This window comes from Bos indicus x Bos taurus, chromosome 26 (genome assembly GCF_003369695.1).
Source record: "Bos indicus x Bos taurus breed Angus x Brahman F1 hybrid chromosome 26, Bos_hybrid_MaternalHap_v2.0, whole genome shotgun sequence".
In the NCBI taxonomy this organism is placed as follows: Eukaryota; Metazoa; Chordata; class Mammalia; order Artiodactyla; family Bovidae; genus Bos; species Bos indicus x Bos taurus.
This window is the reverse complement of record NC_040101.1, coordinates 28,108,348-28,128,159: the sequence shown is the minus strand read 5'-3', so window position 1 is coordinate 28,128,159 and position 19,812 is coordinate 28,108,348. Positions and strand designations below refer to the sequence as shown.

Here is a 19,812-nt window from a genome sequence, read left to right as displayed (position 1 = left end):
TAAGCAAGTCACTCTTAAGACTGAAGAATTTTAATAAATAGCAGGTTTTTTAGCCTTCTTTTGAATCATGCTGTAATTAACCTTGGAGATCATGTGTTTTAAAGGGAGGATGGACTGGCTGACCAGATGCTAATCCTAGAATATGTACTGCCTTAATTATTCCAGGAACTTTCACAGAGAAGCTGGTTTTATTTAAAATGTACAGCCAGTTACAGGAGAATCATGACTATGGTTCTTATGAATCTTATGGGCTAAATTAGCATCAGAACATGGAGTGCTTCAGCTTGGACATAAAGCAAGGAGGACTCTGCTCTGTTTTTCTCTCTGAGAAGTCTGCTCTTTACCACTTGGCTTCGTGTACTGAATCTTCTTCCCTCTTTAATAAACCATATTATTTTTCTTAAATCTGCTGTTGTTGCGTGGTGGTGGTTCTTTTTTTTTTTTCTCAATGGAGTAAATATTGGTACAGACTGTTTGGTGGAGGATGGATAGGTGACCAGAAAGAGGGGGATAAGAAGAAAGTGTTAGTCGCTCAGTCGTGTCCGACTCTTTGTGACTCCATGGACTGTAGCCCGCCAGGCTCCTCTGTGCATGGAATTCTCCAGGCAAAAATACTGGAGTGGGTTGCCATTTCCTTCTCCAAGGGATCTTCCTGACCTAGGGATTGAACCCGGGTCTCCTGCATTGTAGGCAGATTCTTTACCAACTGAGCCACCAAGGAAGCCTTACGAGAAGAAAAGTGATATTTAAAAGCTATAATTCAATGTGCTAAAATTTTAAATTTCTTTTAGGACAAGGAAACCTGCGTGGGCACCAACAATCAAAGCTACATCTGTGACACAGGACACTGCTGTGGACAGTCTCAGTGCTGCAACTACTACTATGAACTCTGGTGTAAGTCTTGCCTGGGGGCTTCTTGGTGTCCAGCCGCCTCAGTTCACCACCTCTGCTCATTGGGAAACTGAAAGCTGGTCAGCCTTGTTCCTCTCTCTCGGTGGCAGTGTTGGCGAGCAGACTCTGCTAGGTTCTGGAAGCAATCCCTCTGTAGAGGAGGAGCGCTCCCGTGCTCTTTGGACACCATGAGCTAAAGACTGGAAAATATGGTCTGAGCCCTCCTAAGAGGCCATGGTTAGCAGATCAGCTGCAGAAGCTTCTGAGTGGGATTCTCTTGGATGCCCTCTCCAGGGTGTGCCAAGCAGTGACAACAACTTATGCCCTCTCACAGGCCAGCCCAGCTGCCCAGACTCCCTGTCTTTGCAAAGAGAGGTTTGCAGCAGCCAAGCTGCCGTGGATCCCGGGCTGCTCTCTGGATAGCTCTAACATTTTCTTGTTAAAAAAAAACAAAACACCAGGACTTCCCAATTCCCCACAGATCCTCAAGGAGCCGCCTCTGTTTCTGAGGGTCCCTCTCAGTGGGATCTTTCCTTAGGTCGTGGCCAACAGAGCCCTCATGGAGAGGAGGAATAGAGGTTCAGCCCCCTTTGTTCCTTCCCCAGATTGCAAACTGAAGTGTCTGGAGGCTTCTCAGTCCACCTAACCTGTTACTGTCAACCCAAAGCCATTTTGAGTTGTCAGCTCCACCACCTTGTCAGTGGCTCGGTAGAGGCCAGGACCACTTGCACCTTCTTGAGTTGTACAAGGATGGGGACAATGCCCTGGGCTTCAGGGAGTGACCTACACTTAGAGAGTTCACTGAAGCACTTTGTACTCTGATCTTCCTGAAACTCAGATGAGACACTGAGGATACTGAACAAAGAAGGGGGAGGATGGGAGAGTTCTGAGGGCAGAGCGTTGCCAGGTGACCAGCACTACAGTGGTTCTCAAGCTGTCCGTTGATAGAGGAGGCAGTAGATTGTTTTCCCAGAGAATTATAAGCCCCCATCACTCCCTCCATGTGGAGACAACCTTTGCCGCTTGCTTCACATCCTTGCCATCACCTCCACCTCTGCCCTTTTCCCCCTTCTCCTTTCTGATCTCCCCATTCACCCCACATCAGGTATATGTCAGAAAGCAGCTAGAAAGGCTGTTGTTTAAAATGGAAAGGAAATTAGACTCTTGGCTGGGAAGTTTCTCCTTCTGAATGCAAACGATCTTGTAGCCAGTGGGAGTGGTTCCTACAAAAAAGACCTCTCCTCACCCTCGTACTTCCCTTTTGATGATTGGCTCTTCTGCCTCTCTGAGGAATTCCAGGGGTGATTAAGGGCAGACTCCTTCCCAAGGAGAGAACAGGGTTCAAAATGTCCCCATCAGTCCTCCAAGTACATAAGCAGCAGCAGCACAGGCAGGCCTGGAGTTGTCGGTGCTATTTTAGGAGGGGTGGGGCTGACAGACTCACTGGAGAAACACAACGTGCCAGGCAGGTGGACAGGCTGTTTAAATGTTTTAAGATGCAGATAGCCACGGGTTCAAATTCTCCCTCTCACCCCTTAACTAAAACAAAAGTCAAAGTTGGGCTGCCAAAAAGCCACAGAGCTGCGGTTTGTTTTTCTGGGGCCCGGCCCAGGCGGCATCAGTTGCGGAAAGGATGGAGTTGCTGATGGCCCCCATCTCAGATTGACAGAGCCTCCTGAGGTGTTGGCGGAACAGACTCAGTAGCCACCAGAATTGGGTCATGAATGCCAAGGCTAGAGGTGGGGTGATGGGGACAGGGAGATGCGAGACACAGGTGTCAGCGAGGCAGGTGGTCTGGGAACCAGGCACTTCATCCCATGGGCCTAAAGAAAGCCAGGGGAAGAGCTGCACAGTGACTAATCACTTCTCCAGTCGTGGTTAGCTGGGGAAAGAAGGAGGCCAGACAGAGATCAGTCTGGCTGGGGAGGAAAGACTCACCCCTGTACAAGATGGCCCGTGTCTGCCAAGTTCTCAAGAGACAGAGACTAAAAGCCCAACTTCCTCTTTGTGCCCAGAAATGGCTTTTTGGTCAGAAGGTGCCCAGTAAGCGTTGCGCCTCTCTCCTGAATTCTTTGGTTTTTCTCCTTCTTGAGGGCCTGGCCTCGGCCTGATGTGGAGAGGAGGGAGGTCAAGTGTAGGAATGAGCCCTTTCGGTTCTCATGGGAACTGTGCTTCTGGTCACTCTGAACCCTGTTCTCTCTAATTGCCCCTGAACTCTGCCTGAAAATAATGGGCTTTGGGTTATTCTTTTTTCGTTTTCCTTTGGAAGGAAAAGATCTCAGCCAGGAAACCCTTGGCAGAGTTTTTGTCAGAGTACCTTTTTAACCATAGTTGCCTACTGGGAAGGCCTCGGGGAAAAATAAATGCCATTTCCATCAACCCTCATACCATTGCTAAGCCAAATTTTCCTGTGTGCTGAGGACTGGCGCACACACACACATGCAGAGCCCACTTTGCACAGACACACAAGCACATCATAAACACACAGAGACCTAAAACTTCAACCAGCACCCTTTCTCCACTGTCATTTTAATCTCTTGTAACATAGGCCATTGTCATTAGTGGGTCTGCATCAGTTCAGGAATGAAAGTCCTGTTTTACCACCGCCATGGTTGAGGCTTTAAGACCTGGCCTTATCATCTCATGCGTTTTTATGGCTCTTGTAGTTTCAATCATCATTCAATCATTTATTCAGCAAACTCTTATTCCAGTGGTTTCAGACTTTGGCAAGCGTCTGCATTTCCTGGAGGGCTTATTAAAGCATGGATTTCTGGGCCCAAGTCCTAGAGTTTTTGATTCAATAGGTCTGAGGTGGACCTGAGAGTTTGCAATTCTAACCAAGTTTCTACTGGATGAGGTGGCCTCTTCTGTGTTAAAGTGTGTGGGGAGAGAGAATCCTTTCCATCAAGAAGGGAGTCTCTAAGCAGAGAGAGAAGATAATACAACATGCCTCACTAGTAATGCAAAGTAGAAAGTGGAGTGTGTGTGCCAGGACCACTGTGTATGTGCTAGGAGAATTTGCTTTCGCTGGACAGGATTCAGGTAGGCTGCATGGAGGTGGTGGCATTTGAAGCAGGCCTTAAAGAAAGGGTGGATAAGATTTAAACACATGGAGAAGGATAGGATGACTTCTCAGGCAGAGGAACGCCAAACACCATAGGTCAAGGCTCCATGGGAAAGAAGAGAGCATGCATCACATTAACCTTTTCCCTGGGATCGTGGGGTTCACTCAGGGGAGATGAGAGTGCTGGTGTGCATAAAACTCTGCTGTGGGCTGGGCACCCAGTAAAGTCTGCACACATGTCAGCTCAACCTGCTCTAAGGACAACCCTGCCAAATATGCATGGCCCATTTCTCAGGACCTGGGGTGTTCAGTCACCAGTCAGTCAGTTGTAGTTGAGTCCTGGGGTCAGTGTGCCTCACACAAAGCTACCCTCTTCCAGAACTCTTAAGTGCCAGGCCAGAGGGTGGTGGGCCCAGATTGTGGAGGGTCTCGAATGTGCAGGTTTGAGAACTCTGCATGTGGACATTAACTCAATTATCCTCACAATGACCAAGTAGGTAGAAACTGTTATTCTCCCCATTTTACAGATGAGGGAAGTCAAGGCAAAATGACCAGGGTCACAAAGCTAGAATATGAAACTTGTCCAGTCTTTCTGATGAAGTTGCAAGTCCTCTGAAGCCTTCATTTCCCAAATTCAGGCCTTTTCCACAGTGGAAAAGGATCTCCTGCTAAGAGCTGTCGAGGGCTAAGGAGGATACCCACCATCATATGGGGTAGGAGGAGAGCTAGTGGACAGTATACTTTGGCTTCCTAATGAGGAATTTCCTGCCAGTTGGGGAGTGGTGTTTTCCCAAGTTTATAGTGAACTCCGGGGCACATGACTCAGTTCCTACATTGGACTGTGATTGTTTTTAAAAACATGTTTTCCATTTTGCTTAGCATGACAGGCGTGCCCCACAATGAGGTCACAGCTTTCAGAGGTCATTGGGGAATGTAATCTGTGGGTAGATGTATGTTTGGGGAGGAGGGCATGCTTCTGTCTTTCTCTGTGTGGCTCTTTCTTTTAGGGTTTCCTTTTAAAAACTTTCCTCCTTGTTTGTGAAAACTAGTGAAAAGATCAAAAGTTTGCACAACTCCGTAGGGACTAGTCTAGATGGTCCCCTTTTTAAAGATGTGGGGACATGGCTTTGCCTAGAATCCAGTAGGATCTGTTGTGTGAGGGTCAGACAAGAAGGCCTTCTGTCTTCCCACATTAACTCCATCAAGTGGAACCAGTCCTTAGGGGCTCTTCTGGACCTGTGCTAATGCCCTGTTACTCCACTTGGCCCCTTCTGCTCCCACATCAGTTTTCCCCTAGTTTTGGTGCATACTGTCACTTTGTGATACTGTATTAGAAATGCAGAAATTGGAGCTCAGTTTGAGACTTCATGTAATATCATGCAAATGGTACATAGTAGGGAGAGTTTTTCTACCCATGCTACCACATGAAAAGAAGCAACTAATGGAATTTCAGTAGACATGAGTTTTCTGGTGCTGTTAGATATGACTGTGGTAACCCTGCCAAAGGTATGCCTTCTACTTGTCTCATTTCTTCCCCCGGTCTCCTTCCACCCTGCTTCATTTTTCTTTTAAAAAAAAAAAAAGACCTCTTTTTCTGTTAGACTTCTAGTTCAGTGGAACTTAGGCTTTTTCTGGAACAAGGATTCTCTTAAGAATCTGATGAACATTTGCAATCTTCTCCTCCAGAAGAGCCTATAAAGGCTTAGTCTGGATAGGCTAGAGGTTATGCTCAGTAATAAACAAGTCCAAACTCCTGAAGGTCCTAAAACAACAGGTTTATTGCTCACACTCTGTGTCCATCACAGATTGGGTGGTAGCTTTGTTCCTACTTCTTTATTCTCTGGGGCCGGACTGACCCTGAAGTCAGTCTAGAATGTTATGACTTGGTGTAGCAGAAGGGAATCTAACAGAGGATCTCACATTAGCAAGAAATGTTCTGGCCTCTTAGTGACATCTGTCACTTCCAGTCTCAATTTGTTAAGTTAGAAGTAGCCCCAAAATGTCACCTAATCATAAGGGGGCCAGGAAATTCAAGCCTACCCACATGCCAGGAAGGGGAAGAACCAGAAATATTTGGCCAACATGAAAACCATGAAAAAAATCTCTGCTGTAATAGCTAAGAAGTTTTGCCTTAGATCATATATAGTGCAGCATGAAGGTTTCAAGTTAATTTACCTTTAGGTAAGAAACAATTAGAAAAGTGACAGGAGGCAAAAAGTAGAGTTAGGTGCTGATTATGCCAAGGGAGAATGTACTTTTAAAATTATGAGGTAACACAGAAGCATAAAGGATTGTGATATGAAGCTGGGCAAGTTAATGTAGGTAATATAAAAAAGTGGTTAGCCCAGAATCTTTTAGGCTTGACTCTAAAATATTCCCTGGTGGCCCAGAGGGTAAAGCGTCTGCCTGCAATGTGGGAGACCTGGGTTCAATCCCTGGATTGGGAAGATCCCCTGAAGAAGGAAATGGCAACTCACTCTAATATTCTTTCCTGGAGAATCCCATGGACGGAGGAACCTGGTAAGCTACAGTCCACGGGGTCACAAAGAGTCAGGCACGACTGAGCAACTTCACTTTCTTTCTTTCTTTTTCTAAAATGTTCTCAGAGACAGGCTCTTCAGCAGAGTGCATTTTGCTTGCTTATGCCGCCTCCCTTGGGTGTGACCTAACCCTGCAAGGCTGGGAGCTGACCGGACTGTAGAGGCAGGAGATGTTACAGGGCAGCAGTGGGAAGCCAGTTCACTCCCAGAGCTCCTTTCCGGCTTCAAAACCCCTCCCTGAGGGCTCTACTAACAGTATCCAGTCTCCAGTCAGCCAGTATTGAAAGGAGAGAAGTGTAAGTTAAATTAAGCAAATGTCCGCTGTGACTCTGGGAAGGACCACAAGGGAGACTTCGGACTTAAACTTACGTCTGTGTTCTCTGGTTAGGAATGGGGTTTTTCTGTCTGCTGATGGGAAAAGAGGAAAAGATCCTCTCCTCATTGTCCTCCGCCTGTTCTGTCACCAGACCTCAGCAGAAGTTTCTGTGGAACTGTGACATGTGCTAAAAGCAGCAAGGTGCAGCAAATGGTGTTGCCAGCCTGCCAGGGCTGGAAGGCAGTACTGCTGTCCCAGTCTTACCCCATAGGGTAGATTCAGAGAGGACACCCCTGGGGGACAGAAAGAAACACCCTGGCTGTTGCCAGAGGCCACACCCTAAATTTCAGTGGGCTCTTTCAAAATATTGTGTCTGGTACAAACAGAAAAAATCAGGGATTTATTCATTTGTAATTGTTTACCAGGAAGAAGAAGCTTTTTTTTTTTTTTAATATTCATTCTGATAAGAGTTATAGAAATACTTAACATGTTCTAAACACAAACTTATAGTTACAGAGCAGATGATTAAAAATAATATATAACATTTGTAATGGAAAAAATTGAAGTTCCTCAGAAATAGGGAGCAAATGAAAAATAATATAATCTAGTCTCATTTAATAAAAACTCACCTTAAAATTATTCCTCAGATTTATTTTAATTGAGAAAAAGTATTTTTTTCCCAAGGAAGTAAATGTTCATCTTAGAAAATGCAGGAATTGCAGATAAGCAAAACATAAGAACTGGTAACAGAAAATCCTGTTGTCCAGGAATAATCTCATGATTAACTTCCTGATCATCCCTCTGGATATTTATACTTTTTTTTAAAGCAAAAGTCGGGGTCATATTTTATGCTGTTTTGTAATTGCTTTTTTTTCTATTTAGTATTTGAAACATTATTATGTCAAAAATAGTATTCTGTGGATAATTTTTTAAATGATTCATATCATTTCATTGTATGAAGACATTCCCAGAGGAATTTTTAAGCCTATTCAGAAATAGGCTTAATTTTTTTTTAAGCCAGAAAAAATAAAATTTAGTCACAGATATTTTTAAGTTTTAACTTACTTTGTTTCTAGTTTTATAATTTGAAAGAAGAAAATAAAAATTGGGGTAAGAAATTAAAATTTCTTCTCATAATCCCACAACTTAAAGATGTCACTATTTTTGTGTTTTTCTTTGCAATCTTTTTTTCCCCTCTAATCTCTATTTATTTTTTAAAGCAAAATTGCTCATTTATTAAACAAATTAGAAGTCTTTTCTGTATACATGTGAAGATTGGAGAGGGGTTCTTATATTAGGGTTTGCCAGTATTCTCTAAATATGATCAAAGAGAACATCAGTGGGAAATGAGAAGAAACAGTCCACCTGGGGAAAAGAGAGCTGTGGGCTTCTCCCCTGCTCCCCTGCTCCTCTCTGGAGCCAGGTGGAAGAAAGGGAGACCACTGATGCTTCCCAGTCTAAGCCAGCTGCAGGCAGAGCGAGCTGGGGGAGTTGATTGTTTGTGATGATGTGAGATGGAATTGTACCAGCTCATATCAAGAGCAGAGGAAGTTGTTTATACTCTCCAGGGAAGTAATGGGCTGAGGCAATTAGAATTTTTCCACCTCTAACTTCCGTGACTCCTGTATGATGGAGGCAAAGTGGTAGAGGAAAAAACTTTTATCAGGCAGTCCCTCCGGGGTCCTCTGCAACTGCTTGTCTGCTGAGTTGTGGGGATTCTGAGGGGCTCTTCATTCTTGGTGGGGAGCCTGGGAGCCATCCTTGTGGGCCAGGGCTGGTGAGGGGAGATGGGCACCAAGAGGGGCTGAAGCATTTTCTCAGATCTCTTAAGAGAGGAAGGGCACATTGTCCTGAAAGGTAAGCATACTTAATGCCCACCAGACCTAAAACATAGGAGAACCTGGGTGCTAGACCAGCAGCTCAGCACTCCACCCCTCTCCCAAGAGCCTGGAGGCACCCCGGAGTGAGTAACCTCTTTTAGAGTCACTTTTCTTAACATTCCTGCCCTCTTCCGTCCCACATATCTTTCACTCTCATACAAACATTTATGAAAATTGAATACCGGTTCTGAATGTAACTGCCGGGCAAGGCTCAACAGTGCTAGCTTCGGCTAGGTGCACACCGTCCCAGTCTCCCTGTGCTGCGAGCGGCCCCTCCAGCTGGTGTCCCACTGGCATTCATGGCGTGCCTGCCCCTCTCTGTCTCTCCTTCCCTCCCAGGGTTCTGGCTTGTGTGGACCATCATCATCATCCTGAGCTGCTGCTGCGTCTGCCACCACCGCCGAGCCAAGCATCGCCTTCAGGCCCAGCAGCGGCAGCATGAAATCAACCTGATCGCCTACCGGGAAGCCCACAATTACTCAGCGCTGCCATTTTATTTCAGTACGTACTCCAGAAGCCACCAAACCCGCTCTCCGAGGGAGTGGGGGGTGGGGTCGGGTGTGACACACAGACTGTGGGCCTCAGGGCTTGGCCTCTTTATGCCTAGAGCAGGGTCTCAGAAGTGGGAACAAGAGGGTGTGCACCTTGAGCACAGAGAGGCCAGGGCTGTGGATGTAGCCCCTGGGCCATTCCATTCCACACTGGCTGGGTTCTCACTGCATCTCTGCTCCTTTAGATTTTTGTTAGGCGTGTTGTTGAATGGTTATGATATGAATGGAGATTTTGAGGTCAGTGGCCTTGAAATCTCTCCATTTTGCTTCCTGCCATGTGATATACCTAAGCAGAGGCTGCCATAAAAAGGGCAGGAGTGGGAGGTAATATTGGGATTTCCTGAGAACCAAGAAACTCGATGATTCACTGAAGGGCACACTCACCTGACTTCCCTGGAGTTCCTTCCACTGATCTCTCAAAGGATTGGTGGAGGCCCAGTGGTGCAGCCTGTCCAAAGGCATTCTGCAGTGTGTTCTACAGAATAAAATAGTCGTAAATTTGGAATTCCTCATCTAGAAGAGTTAAGTGCTTTGCACAGTGGCCGGTGTACAGTAAGTGCTCAATAAATGCTTGTAATCACTGTTATAATTAGATCATCTGTGTCTCAAAGCAGAGGATGACTCACCTGCCATGTTCCTAATAAGCCTTGATGACAGGTCCCTCATCCTGGCATTGGTAAGCCACCTGCTCTTGGTCTGAAGCAGGATGAGGTTTAGTATGTCTTTCCAGCCATACTAGGGTGAGAGGCAACACAGCTTTCCAGCCTCCCAGAGAAGGGCTGTCTTCACGATATACATCTGGAAAGTCGCTCACAGCCCTTTGTCCTGCCTGCACCTGAGAGTTGTCACTTGATGAGTATGCTGGGGGTGGGATGAGATACCTGTTTAGTGTGAGCCTGCAGTCTGTCCTGTAACAATTGCCAGTGCAGTAATTTCTCCTCCCTACCTCCCCGTTTTAGGGTTTTTGCCAAACTATTTACTACCTCCTTATGAGGAAGTGGTGAACCGACCTCCAACTCCTCCCCCACCATACAGTGCCTTCCAGCTCCAGCAGCAGCAGCAGCAGCAGCAGCTACCTGCACAGTGTGGCTCTGCAGGCAGCAGCCCCCCAGGCACCGACCCCACCAGGGGCTCCCAGGGGGCTCAGAGCAGCCCCTTGTCCGGGCCCAGCAGAAGTAGCACGCGACCCCCAAGCGTCACTGACCCTGAGCCCTCCGACATGCCAGCAGACCCAGCAGCCACCAAAACCTCTGGCATGGAGCCCGGCGGCTCTGTGGCTGGCCTGGGGGAGGTGGACCCCACGGCCTTCCTGGACAAGGATTCTGAATGTAAGGAGGAGCTTCTGAAAGAGTACAGCTCTGAGCAGGGCAGCGCCCTCCCTGACAACAAAGACAAGACACCTGGCAGACATCGCCGCTTCACGGGTGACTCAGGCATCGAGGTGTGTGTGTGCAACCGGGGCCACCATGACGATGACCTCAAAGAGTTCAATGCACTCATCGACGATGCTCTGGACGGGCCCCTGGACTTCTGCGACAGCTGCAATGTGCGGCCACCTGGCGACGAGGAGGAAGGTCTCTGCCAGCCCTCCGAGGAGCAGGCCCGGGAACCCGGGCATCCACACCTGCCAAGGCCGCCTGCCTGCCTGCTGCTGAACACCATCAACGAGCAGGACTCCCCAAACTCCCAGAGCAGCAGCTCCCCCAGCTAGAGCAGGTCCTGGCTATACCTGAGATCTTGGCGATGCAACCAGGGTAGGGGAAAACCATGCGAGAAGCATTAATAACTGTGTTCCTTCCCCCGCACCCCCTGCTCCTGCATTTTCCTGCATCTCCAGGTACAGTTTGGGGTGTGGGTGGCTTGCCCCCCACAGAAACACAGTGCTGTGGAGGGCTGAGAAGTTACCCTGTGACTCATTCCTCATACCCCACCCCATTCCCCTTTACCTCTTTTAAAGTCACATCTCACTGCCTGCTTGGGTCAGAGAGATGTGTGTTCAAAAGCCCCCAAGGAGGGAATGAGACCGTGCCCTGAGGTGACTCTTGGTGATGGAATGGATGTGCTTTCCGGTGTTAGTTTATGAGAACCTCGCTGCATCTCTGTCCAGAGGAGGTGGCTGGTCTCAGCCCTGGATGAAGAAGGAAGCTCACAGAGGCCCAGGGATTGTCTCCCCTTGCTACCAGCATCTGTGGAGCCAGAATCGTGTTCTGCTGTGGTGGGGAGGAGAGTTGACTGGCAGTTGTGTGGTGGATTGGTAAGGGACTTGTGCTCTCAAATTCCAGCTGACGAGCTCGCGGTGCCAGGGTGTCCTGGAGGGGCCCCTCCCTTCTCAGCAGGATCTGGCTGGCCACAGGCTGGTTCCAGGCTGGAAGATTATATACCTGCCTTTTTTTTTTTTTTTAAGAAAAAAAAAAACAACAACAAAAGCAAGCTGAAAACAAGAATTTGACCAGTGGGCAGGCAAGAATTCTGTTTTGGAAAAGGGAAATTTGTGTCTTTTTCTCAACTTGGCCTTCAAAGAGCCTGGCTATAGTTGAGCCAGGAGATACATAATGTGCAGGCTTGGGTGGGGGCTGTCTCTGGAACTCCTGTGGATGAGCAGGAGGCCCTGCAGTGTGGCAGCGGATGGAGGTGCAACTTCCCGTTGTCTCTGCCCTTTGATCTGCACCCATGGGTGACCAGTGCCCTCCCCCCATCCCAGACACACGTCTGCCAGCCTTCACGTCTCACTGTTCTCTACGAACAAATGAGGCTGTGGGTCCTGAGGAAGGGCAGGCCCACAGTCTGGCTCTCACACAGTATTTTCTCTTGATTCTGAATAAGTTGTTTTGTTTATTTGTTTATTTTTTCAAACTGACCACTTGGAATAAGAATGCCTTGGTTATCTGTGGTTTTCATGCCCTTTGCCTGCTCCGCACCACCCCTTGAGTGGGGTATCTGATTTTTGTAGCCTATGTAAAGAGTCTCAGTGGCCCAGATAGGAGGGTGTAGGCAGCCCTCCTGAAGGACCACAGGATCCTTGATTCCTGTAGTTTTGCTTCAGAAACCAGGTGAGCTTTGATAGGAATAATCTGAATGGAGAAAGCAAACTGCCGAAACTAACATTCCCTGCCCAGCCCTGTTCACATGAAGAGCTTGGTTCTTCCCCCACTCTTGAATGATGATATTCAGAGTAGGCGTTGACGTTTTGGTTAAGAAAGGAAGGTATATATCTGTATATATATGAATACACACGTATCTATGTGTATGTGTGTATATATATATGTATATGTATATAAACACATACACACAAAATAGACAAATCTGAGGCTGTGAGGTGAACAAGTGTCTGCATTTGGAGTCCACAAAACCAAAATCCATGTTGAACAAGTGCAGTCTGTATACGATGACTTTTCCAGTAACCTGTGTGTGTCTGTCCATTGTGTGTGAGCCCCTAGCCCTGTTTTCCTGTGAATATACTTTGAACGGCAGCCACTCTGTTCACATTACCCATGCGTTCGGAGCAGGCGCAGCCCTCTCAAGGTAATTTATTTTACGCATTTACTGTTTACTGAGCAAATGTCTGACTGTGCACTTGGGTGTACTCAGCAGTGCTGTTGACGGCAGTCTCCACGTTTGCCAGAGATACTGTGCTCCAAGTAGAGGTTTTACTCTACCCCTCACTGCAATTTGCACATTGCTCTATGGACACACGGAGGCCTGTGTCCTGTTCCCTGTAAGCGGAAAGTGCTCTGAACCTGTCTGCTTTCCCCAGCTGCTCCCAGCCCTTGGCATCAGCCCCCAGGAGGGTCCAGACCCCCTCAGGACAGAGGGCCAAGGTGGAACCTCAGACAGAAGCTTGACTGGATCTTCAAAGTCAAGCTCAGACTGGCTTTGGCCCAGGCATCGGCCCTACCCAGAATTGCCAGGAGGCTTTGATGGCCACCACAGTGCCATAGGGCTTACCTCCCTCTGCTGAGGTCCAGCACGTGGCCGACGTGTGACCAGAGCAGGCAGGAGTGTGCCTGCAGCCCCCCTCAGATGCCTTTCCTGACGCCTTTTTTTTTTAATCCCAAACAACTCACTGAAGTGTCTCAAAGGCTATTAAGTTTTACCAAAATGAACCGTGTTGGAGTTAACTGGTTAAAGGGGTGGATTCTGGCCCTCTGAAGATTCCTTCTCCAGTCAGAGTGGGGAACTGGTCTGCAGGTTTACTGCTGGGTTCACTGCAGTGTCTGACCCTAAAGGCACGAGAAGAAAACGAAAATGCGGCGGGTGGAGCTGGACTCGAGTCCAGTGTCACCGCCTGGCCCCTGCTACATGAGGCTGCCCTGCACACGGAGGCACTGAAGTAGGGAGCTGAAGGACCCTTGAGGGGCCGGGCAGATTTGAGGGAGCCTGGTGTTCCAGGCAAATGAGAAGAAAGGGACGGGTCAAGGGTTTGGTGCTACAGTCGGAAGATTTGCAATTGCTAACACATTCCTGTGTGAGGCACATCACCCTTTGTCAGTTATTGTGAATATGTGTATTTTAAGCAATAAGATTCAGCTGGTCAGACTTTTCTGGGCAGTCTTGGTGACGCATTTCCTGTGCTGTGATTGTTCTGAGGACAGAGTGGCTCTAACCACTGTGAGAAGCCCAAATAAAAAATCCATCCCCAAAACCTGATTACGCTTTTTCCTTGCAATGCTTGTTCCTTTTTCCTCCTCCCCTTGAGATTCCTCACCTTCTCCACATAGAGGCCAAGAGACATCACAGCCGTCAGGACAGGCACTTGGGCTGAGGGCACTTTCTGTCCTGAGGACTTCCCTCCAAACCCCTTGCTCTGCCAAGGGGATATTTCTGAGTTCTTCACACAAACAGGTTAAAAGCACATCCCCCGCCAAAAGCAGAAACACCTTTTGTTAGAGACTCCGTAGCTAAGACATTTAAAGGAAGCGAGCCCTTCTGGGGAACTCTTGTATTGGTACGGTAGAGTTGTGGGTGGGTATTTGGCCTTGGAATTTAATACACAAAATGCAGCATGGAGCCCCTATTTTGTGCTCAGCACTGTGCTGGGTCCTGAGGAGAATGTGAAAGAAATGTGTAAGACAAGGCCCCTCCTTCTGGAAGTTCAGTTACAGTGGAGAGGACGAAGCAAACTCATGTGAAATAGCTAACCAGCAATGTGAGGGCGGTTGAGAGGAAGTGGGCACTACAGATTCAGAGAAGCTTGAGGAGCGTGGGGGTAGTGTAGGGCTTGCATTCCAGGCAGGGACCACAGAACTGATTTTCAGGCAGCTCGGAGCCACTGGTGTGCCAACATCTGCCATCATGGGCCAATAGACTTACTGTCACTTTACCCTTGCTAAAGACTGTTCTCTTAGCACTTTGAGTCAATGGTATTAAAGTCCCTTCTCCAAGACTGGGAACGAACAACCTCTGCCTCTACCCAGATGGGTGGAACACCCCGACCCAGCGAGACTTCTCTGGGCCACATGCAGGTGGGCAAAGCATGATGATGAGTACCCACAGAACCTTCCTGTGAGGCCTTGCCTCCCCAGGTGGAGTGATGGGCCAGTAGGGTATGCTGGCAGAGGGTGTTGTCCTCTTTAGCCCCTGGGTTTGCCCAGCAGTCAGCCCTGTGGTTTCTGAGAGTCCAGTAAAGCCAGGCATGCTCCCGGCCCCATCTGACCCTGGGCCAGAGGATGCTGCCCTGGCCCTTCAGTAACTCCGGTGGGATGGCCGCCGCCTAGTTCCTTCTAAACTGCTGGGCTCCTCTAGGTAACCCCAGGGGAGCCATTTAGCATCTGGGGACAGTTACGTTCTGAAGGCACAGGAAGGAACTGGTGGAGCACATCATTCTTAGCTGCTTAAGCTAAGGTCTGAATGGCGCAAAAACAAAGTGGTACAGCTATTGCAGGTTGCATACCAGAGGCTGTTCGTGTACTCTTACTGCCCAGGTCGTTAGCGACCCCCTCACAGTACCCCAGGCTCCTGGGTCGCTGAGTTCCTCATTTCTCAAATGAGGTGCAGCATTTGCTGTCTTTACCACCCCTGGTGACCAAGTTCAGGTGGAGACCATACCAGTCCCTTGAAAGCACAAAACTGATTTGATGAACAAGAATTTCAAGAAACACCCTCTATTGTCCAGTTTCCTATATTTTCAGCCGGGGGCAAAAATCAAGGTTTAGCTCAGGAGAAGGAGCAGGAAGTGGGTTTGGCTGACTGTTGAAACCTGCTGGAAACCTGGTTTTCATTGGAAAGGGCTGTGGGTCTTGGGAGATGTTTGGGATACAGTTCCCAGCTGGGACAGGTGACTGGCCTTAAGAGCTGAGCACTTACGAGCACCTATCATGTGCTAGGCATTGGGGATGCAAGTATGCCTTAGACCTGGCCCCTCTTTAGAAGAGCTAATAATAGTCTATCAAGGGAGAAAGCACATGAACAGTTTTAGCAGTACATGGTAAGTACCATGAAGCATGTGTACACAGGATGCTGTAGAGAATGTAGCCCACCTGAGGGTTCAGGGCAGCCTTCCTGGATCCGGGACCTCTAAACTGACTTGCCAGGTGAAGAAAGGTGTAAGGGCAATTCCAGGCAATCAGTCTGCATATTACTGAATGCCTACTGTATGCCAGGTGCTGAAAAGCACCAAAAAAAGTGTGGGAAACCTAAAACAGGAGAATGTAGTGTCGTGTCTAAAACTGTGAGCAGTTTCATCCCTCTAGGTAATTGCCTTCTGGAAAGTGACAGCAGATGAAACTGGAGAGGTAAGCTGGTAATAAAAAGATTTTAGTGTGTCCTTATTTATTGACTTTATTAACACCAGGTCTTTAGTATAAGCATCTTACCTACATTTTCTATTTTAGCCTCAAAGCAGCCCTCTGAAGTATGGACTGTTAATTATTCCTGCTTTATTAATGGGCATGAAGCATTCAGAGGAGTTAATTAACTAGTCCAAGATCACACAGCTGGTGGAGTTGTGGTAGAGCCAGGATTAAAGCTCACATCTATTGATTGCCAAACTACTGCTTAATTAGTTGGCCAGAGAGTAGAGAGTTGTATCCTTTGGGCTCACAAGCCACGTGAAGAACTTTTTCTTTTCAAAGGTGATAGGCAACCAGAGAAGGATGTGTTCAGCAGGGGAGTCCATGTGGTAGCAATTGAATCAGAAACGGCTTCCTCTGGAGCTACTTTATTCCCTCTTTCTCTCCCCTTGCCTAGTTATGAGCCCCCACAGAGGCTCCACACCCAGCCAGCTTTCACCTACCAGAGCCCCTCAGTTTTGAGATGGCAGGTGGTATCTGCTTCAGTAACCCCTTGGAAACACTGTAAAAGATTCAAGAGTTATTTGGACCTTCTTTGTATCTCTTCCTTGCAAGAGTGTTTTGCTCTTCCTCGAAGATTAAAAAAAAAAAGCTTTTGTGGCAGTTGAGAAGAGGATTTTTGTTTGAGCTAAAATTTCTCCTCTTTCTGTATCAGGCTGCTCCTCGCCACAATTTAACCTTCCGTTGTGCATCTTCTCACTAAGGAGTCTCAAGAAACCTAATCCCACTGGAAAATGTTACAGAACACCCTGTTTTGGAACTGTGAAAAGTTGTCTTTGGGGTCTCCACCCACTTCCCAGCTGCCAGCCTGCCCTGGCTCCAGCAGGAAAGGGGGCAGTGGGCAAGGCCATCTGGAGCTGCAAGAGGGGGGCCTCCTGTGGTCCTGTCCTGCATCAGACCCATCTGGATACTGTGGTCCTGTCCTGCATCAGACCCATCTGGATACCTGCTCCCCTCCCTGACGAAGCTGGTAGCCTTTGGGAGGTTTGTGTAAAACCCTTAGAGAAGGTCTGATTTGGTGGGTCTGGACATAGGCACTGATAATAAACCCAGAAACTATTAAGGCACTGAACAGGAAATGCAGATTCATATTTGGTCCTTAGCAACCCTCTGAGGTAAGTGGTGCTATTTCTACACACCCATATTACAGATGAGAACACAGAGGTTCAGGAAGGCCTAGTCAGTGGCCTATGCTCACTGGTCCGTAAATGACTACTCTGAGAGAACTTGCTCCTGCAGCCTGACCTCTTATCTTTTGTAACTTGAAACAGTGTGGACCTTTCTTACACAGCCCTTTCTGCTTTTCTTCCTCACCAGAACCTCAGATAATGGCAGCCCAGGTGTTAAGTTACCCCACTTTCCCAACGAGAAGCCAACAGTGAGCCTAAGAGTCAGAGCCTGAGACCCCTGGGAACCAGAACCTGGGGCCTCCTCCTGCAGGCCTCCCCCCAGCCCTCTAGAGCCTCTGTGATTAGATTCCTGTCCTGAGATGGGTGTTTGTCCCCATGAGCGTCCCTGGACAGAGGGCTCTTTATATGCTGAGGTTTAGTGGCCACCAGAGGCCGACCAGAACATTCACACACTCACCCACCCACACCCCACAGCTAGGTCACCAGCGAGGGGCTCTTCTCCTCCCCTCAGAACGGGGACTTTGGGGAACCACTCTTCTGAAGGACAGGGACAACCTGTTTCTGCTGCGAAGCCCAGCTTTTACAACGCCTAAGAACTGATCGTTAAATTTTCAGGAGTTTATGAGCTATTTAATCAGAAAACTTATATAAGCTTGCAATTGAGTAAATTATATTTAAAACAAAGGTAATAAATACACAACACTGATCATTTTCTAATTATTTTACTACATTGCTATTATCGATGCCCTTGAGGTTTATGTCTATGTAGGGTGGGAATACTGTATAATGGTATTAACTGTAATATAATGGCAAATAGTATGTTTTGCTACTGTGAGTCTCTTCCCCAGCTCCTGTGTGATATTATATTGGTGGCTGGAAATTGGTCATGATGGGAATGTTCACACCACAGTGATCAGCAAACTACAAATCAGGGCTGTTCCCTCCCACCAGCACCAAATAACTTGTGTTGTTTAATGTTTATTTGCTATCACACCACTACTCTGGTTAAGGGCAGTCTGAGGCTGAAAAGGTGGCTGTAGGGTCTTGATGAAGACCTTCGAGCTTTGCCAAAGATCTGGATTTCCTTCTGCATAAGGAGTTAGGGTTCTTTTATCACCAGACCAATTAGTTGAGTGACGTAGAGCATCTGACTCATTTCTCTTGTGTGTCTAACCTTCTGCTTGTCAGGTTGTCATTCAGCCAAAAGAACACAAGAGGGCTCGGTCTTGAATTCCAGAGATGCTGGGGCAGACAGTGTCCCTGGAGGTCTCCGCACCCATTTGCAGCTCAGGCAGGTGCTCAGATGCACATGCGATTCCACACCAAGGAACAAAAGCTGAGCACTAAAAGGATTTAGGTCAGTAGGAAAAGGCCTTCCAGGCAGGGGAAGGGCAGTTTGGGCAGGTGTCAGAGGTCACTTCCTGAAAGGACACTCAACTCTACCCTCTCTTCCCAGCCAGACAGCCAAGCCCTTCTGCACAGATGCAGAAGACCTGTGGGTAGAGCGTGCTGGCTTCTCATTCCACATCACTGAAATATCCTGGGTTCTTGCCCCAGCCCTGCTGCTGAGTCGCTGGGTGATTTAGGGCACGTCATCCCCACATGCCTGCCCCCCTGGCCCTCAGGTTTCTCCTCTTCACCTCTCATTTCACGGCCAGTCAATGGTCTGAATCAGTAGTTGGGGAGTGGTTGATTCCATCCCAGTTACACTCGCCCACCTCTTCTAAAGGGGATGTTGTTTACCTGTTCCTTTCAGAGTCTGAGCAGATTGGATCACTTCCCTCCTCCAGCTGGGACGCTCTCCACTTTCTGAGCTGAGGGGTTGCTCAGCTGTGGATCAGCGACCGGCCGATGGGGTCAAGGGACCTGTGAGAAGGACGGTGCCACCTCCAGTTTAACCTCTTTCTCATCAGCTCACGGGTGGTGTCATCTCTCTCGGCTGCATGGGCTGGGGGCTGAGTCAGCCACAGCTGCCCACCGTCTCCTCTGGGCTCTTTAGCAAGGCCTCAGGGTCATGGGCCAGGGAAGGCTAGGACTGAGTTGGGGGACAGGAGTCAGGTACCCCTGGATTAGCAAAGCTCTCTGAAGGAAGAAGATGCTGCTGTGATGGAAAACTTTGACCCTCCCTCCTTGTGGGGCTCCCTTGATTTCGTCTGTCTGGAACTTGGCCAGGAGGGTCTCAATCTTGCCCTGCCAGCTGGTCCAGAGCCCTTCTCCAGTCGGAAGGATTGGGTCGCTGATGATCTGACCCTGGTCTGGCTGGCGCCAAGGAGCTGTGGTTGGGGCCTCTGTCTAGGCTAAAGAGCAAGGGCCAGTTTCTCCCAGGGCATCTCAGGACATCGTTTCCTTGCAGACTGGTGAGCAGCCAAGGTTTAAAGATGCTGGTTTTAAGGTTTGAAGAAGGTTCTGTTTTCTAGTAAGACGTTTACAGACTTCCTGGGGTTTGGGGGTGGGGAATGGGGACAGAGCCTTGGTGCTTCAGCAAAAGGCTGCTGTGGAAGCCCTTCCCTGGTCATGGTTACTCCAGTACAGAACAAGGAAAAGGAGACCTACCAGTCTTTGGGGAACAAGACAAGAGGGAGGGGTAGTGGTGGGTTGAGTTTGTGGATTACAGACACCTCTCCCAAAGACAAAGCTTTGAAGTACACACAG

The 19,812-nt window shown here is 48.3% G+C and overlaps 1 protein-coding gene across 2 annotated transcripts in view; it reads left to right on the top strand.

Annotated features, from left to right (window-relative positions):
* Positions 1 to 13,889, top strand: part of WBP1L (WW domain binding protein 1 like) — a 58,567-nt gene extending 44,678 nt beyond the window's left edge. For both annotated transcript variants that reach the window (XM_027528334.1, XM_027528335.1), the window contains exons 2-4: positions 792 to 894; positions 9,031 to 9,192; positions 10,202 to 13,889. In XM_027528334.1, coding sequence (XP_027384135.1) covers positions 792 to 894; positions 9,031 to 9,192; positions 10,202 to 10,953 — 1,017 coding nt within the window. In that variant the 3' untranslated portion in view covers positions 10,954 to 13,889. The remainder of the gene's footprint in view (positions 1 to 791; positions 895 to 9,030; positions 9,193 to 10,201) is intronic.
* The last annotated feature ends 5,923 nt before the right edge of the window (positions 13,890 to 19,812 follow it).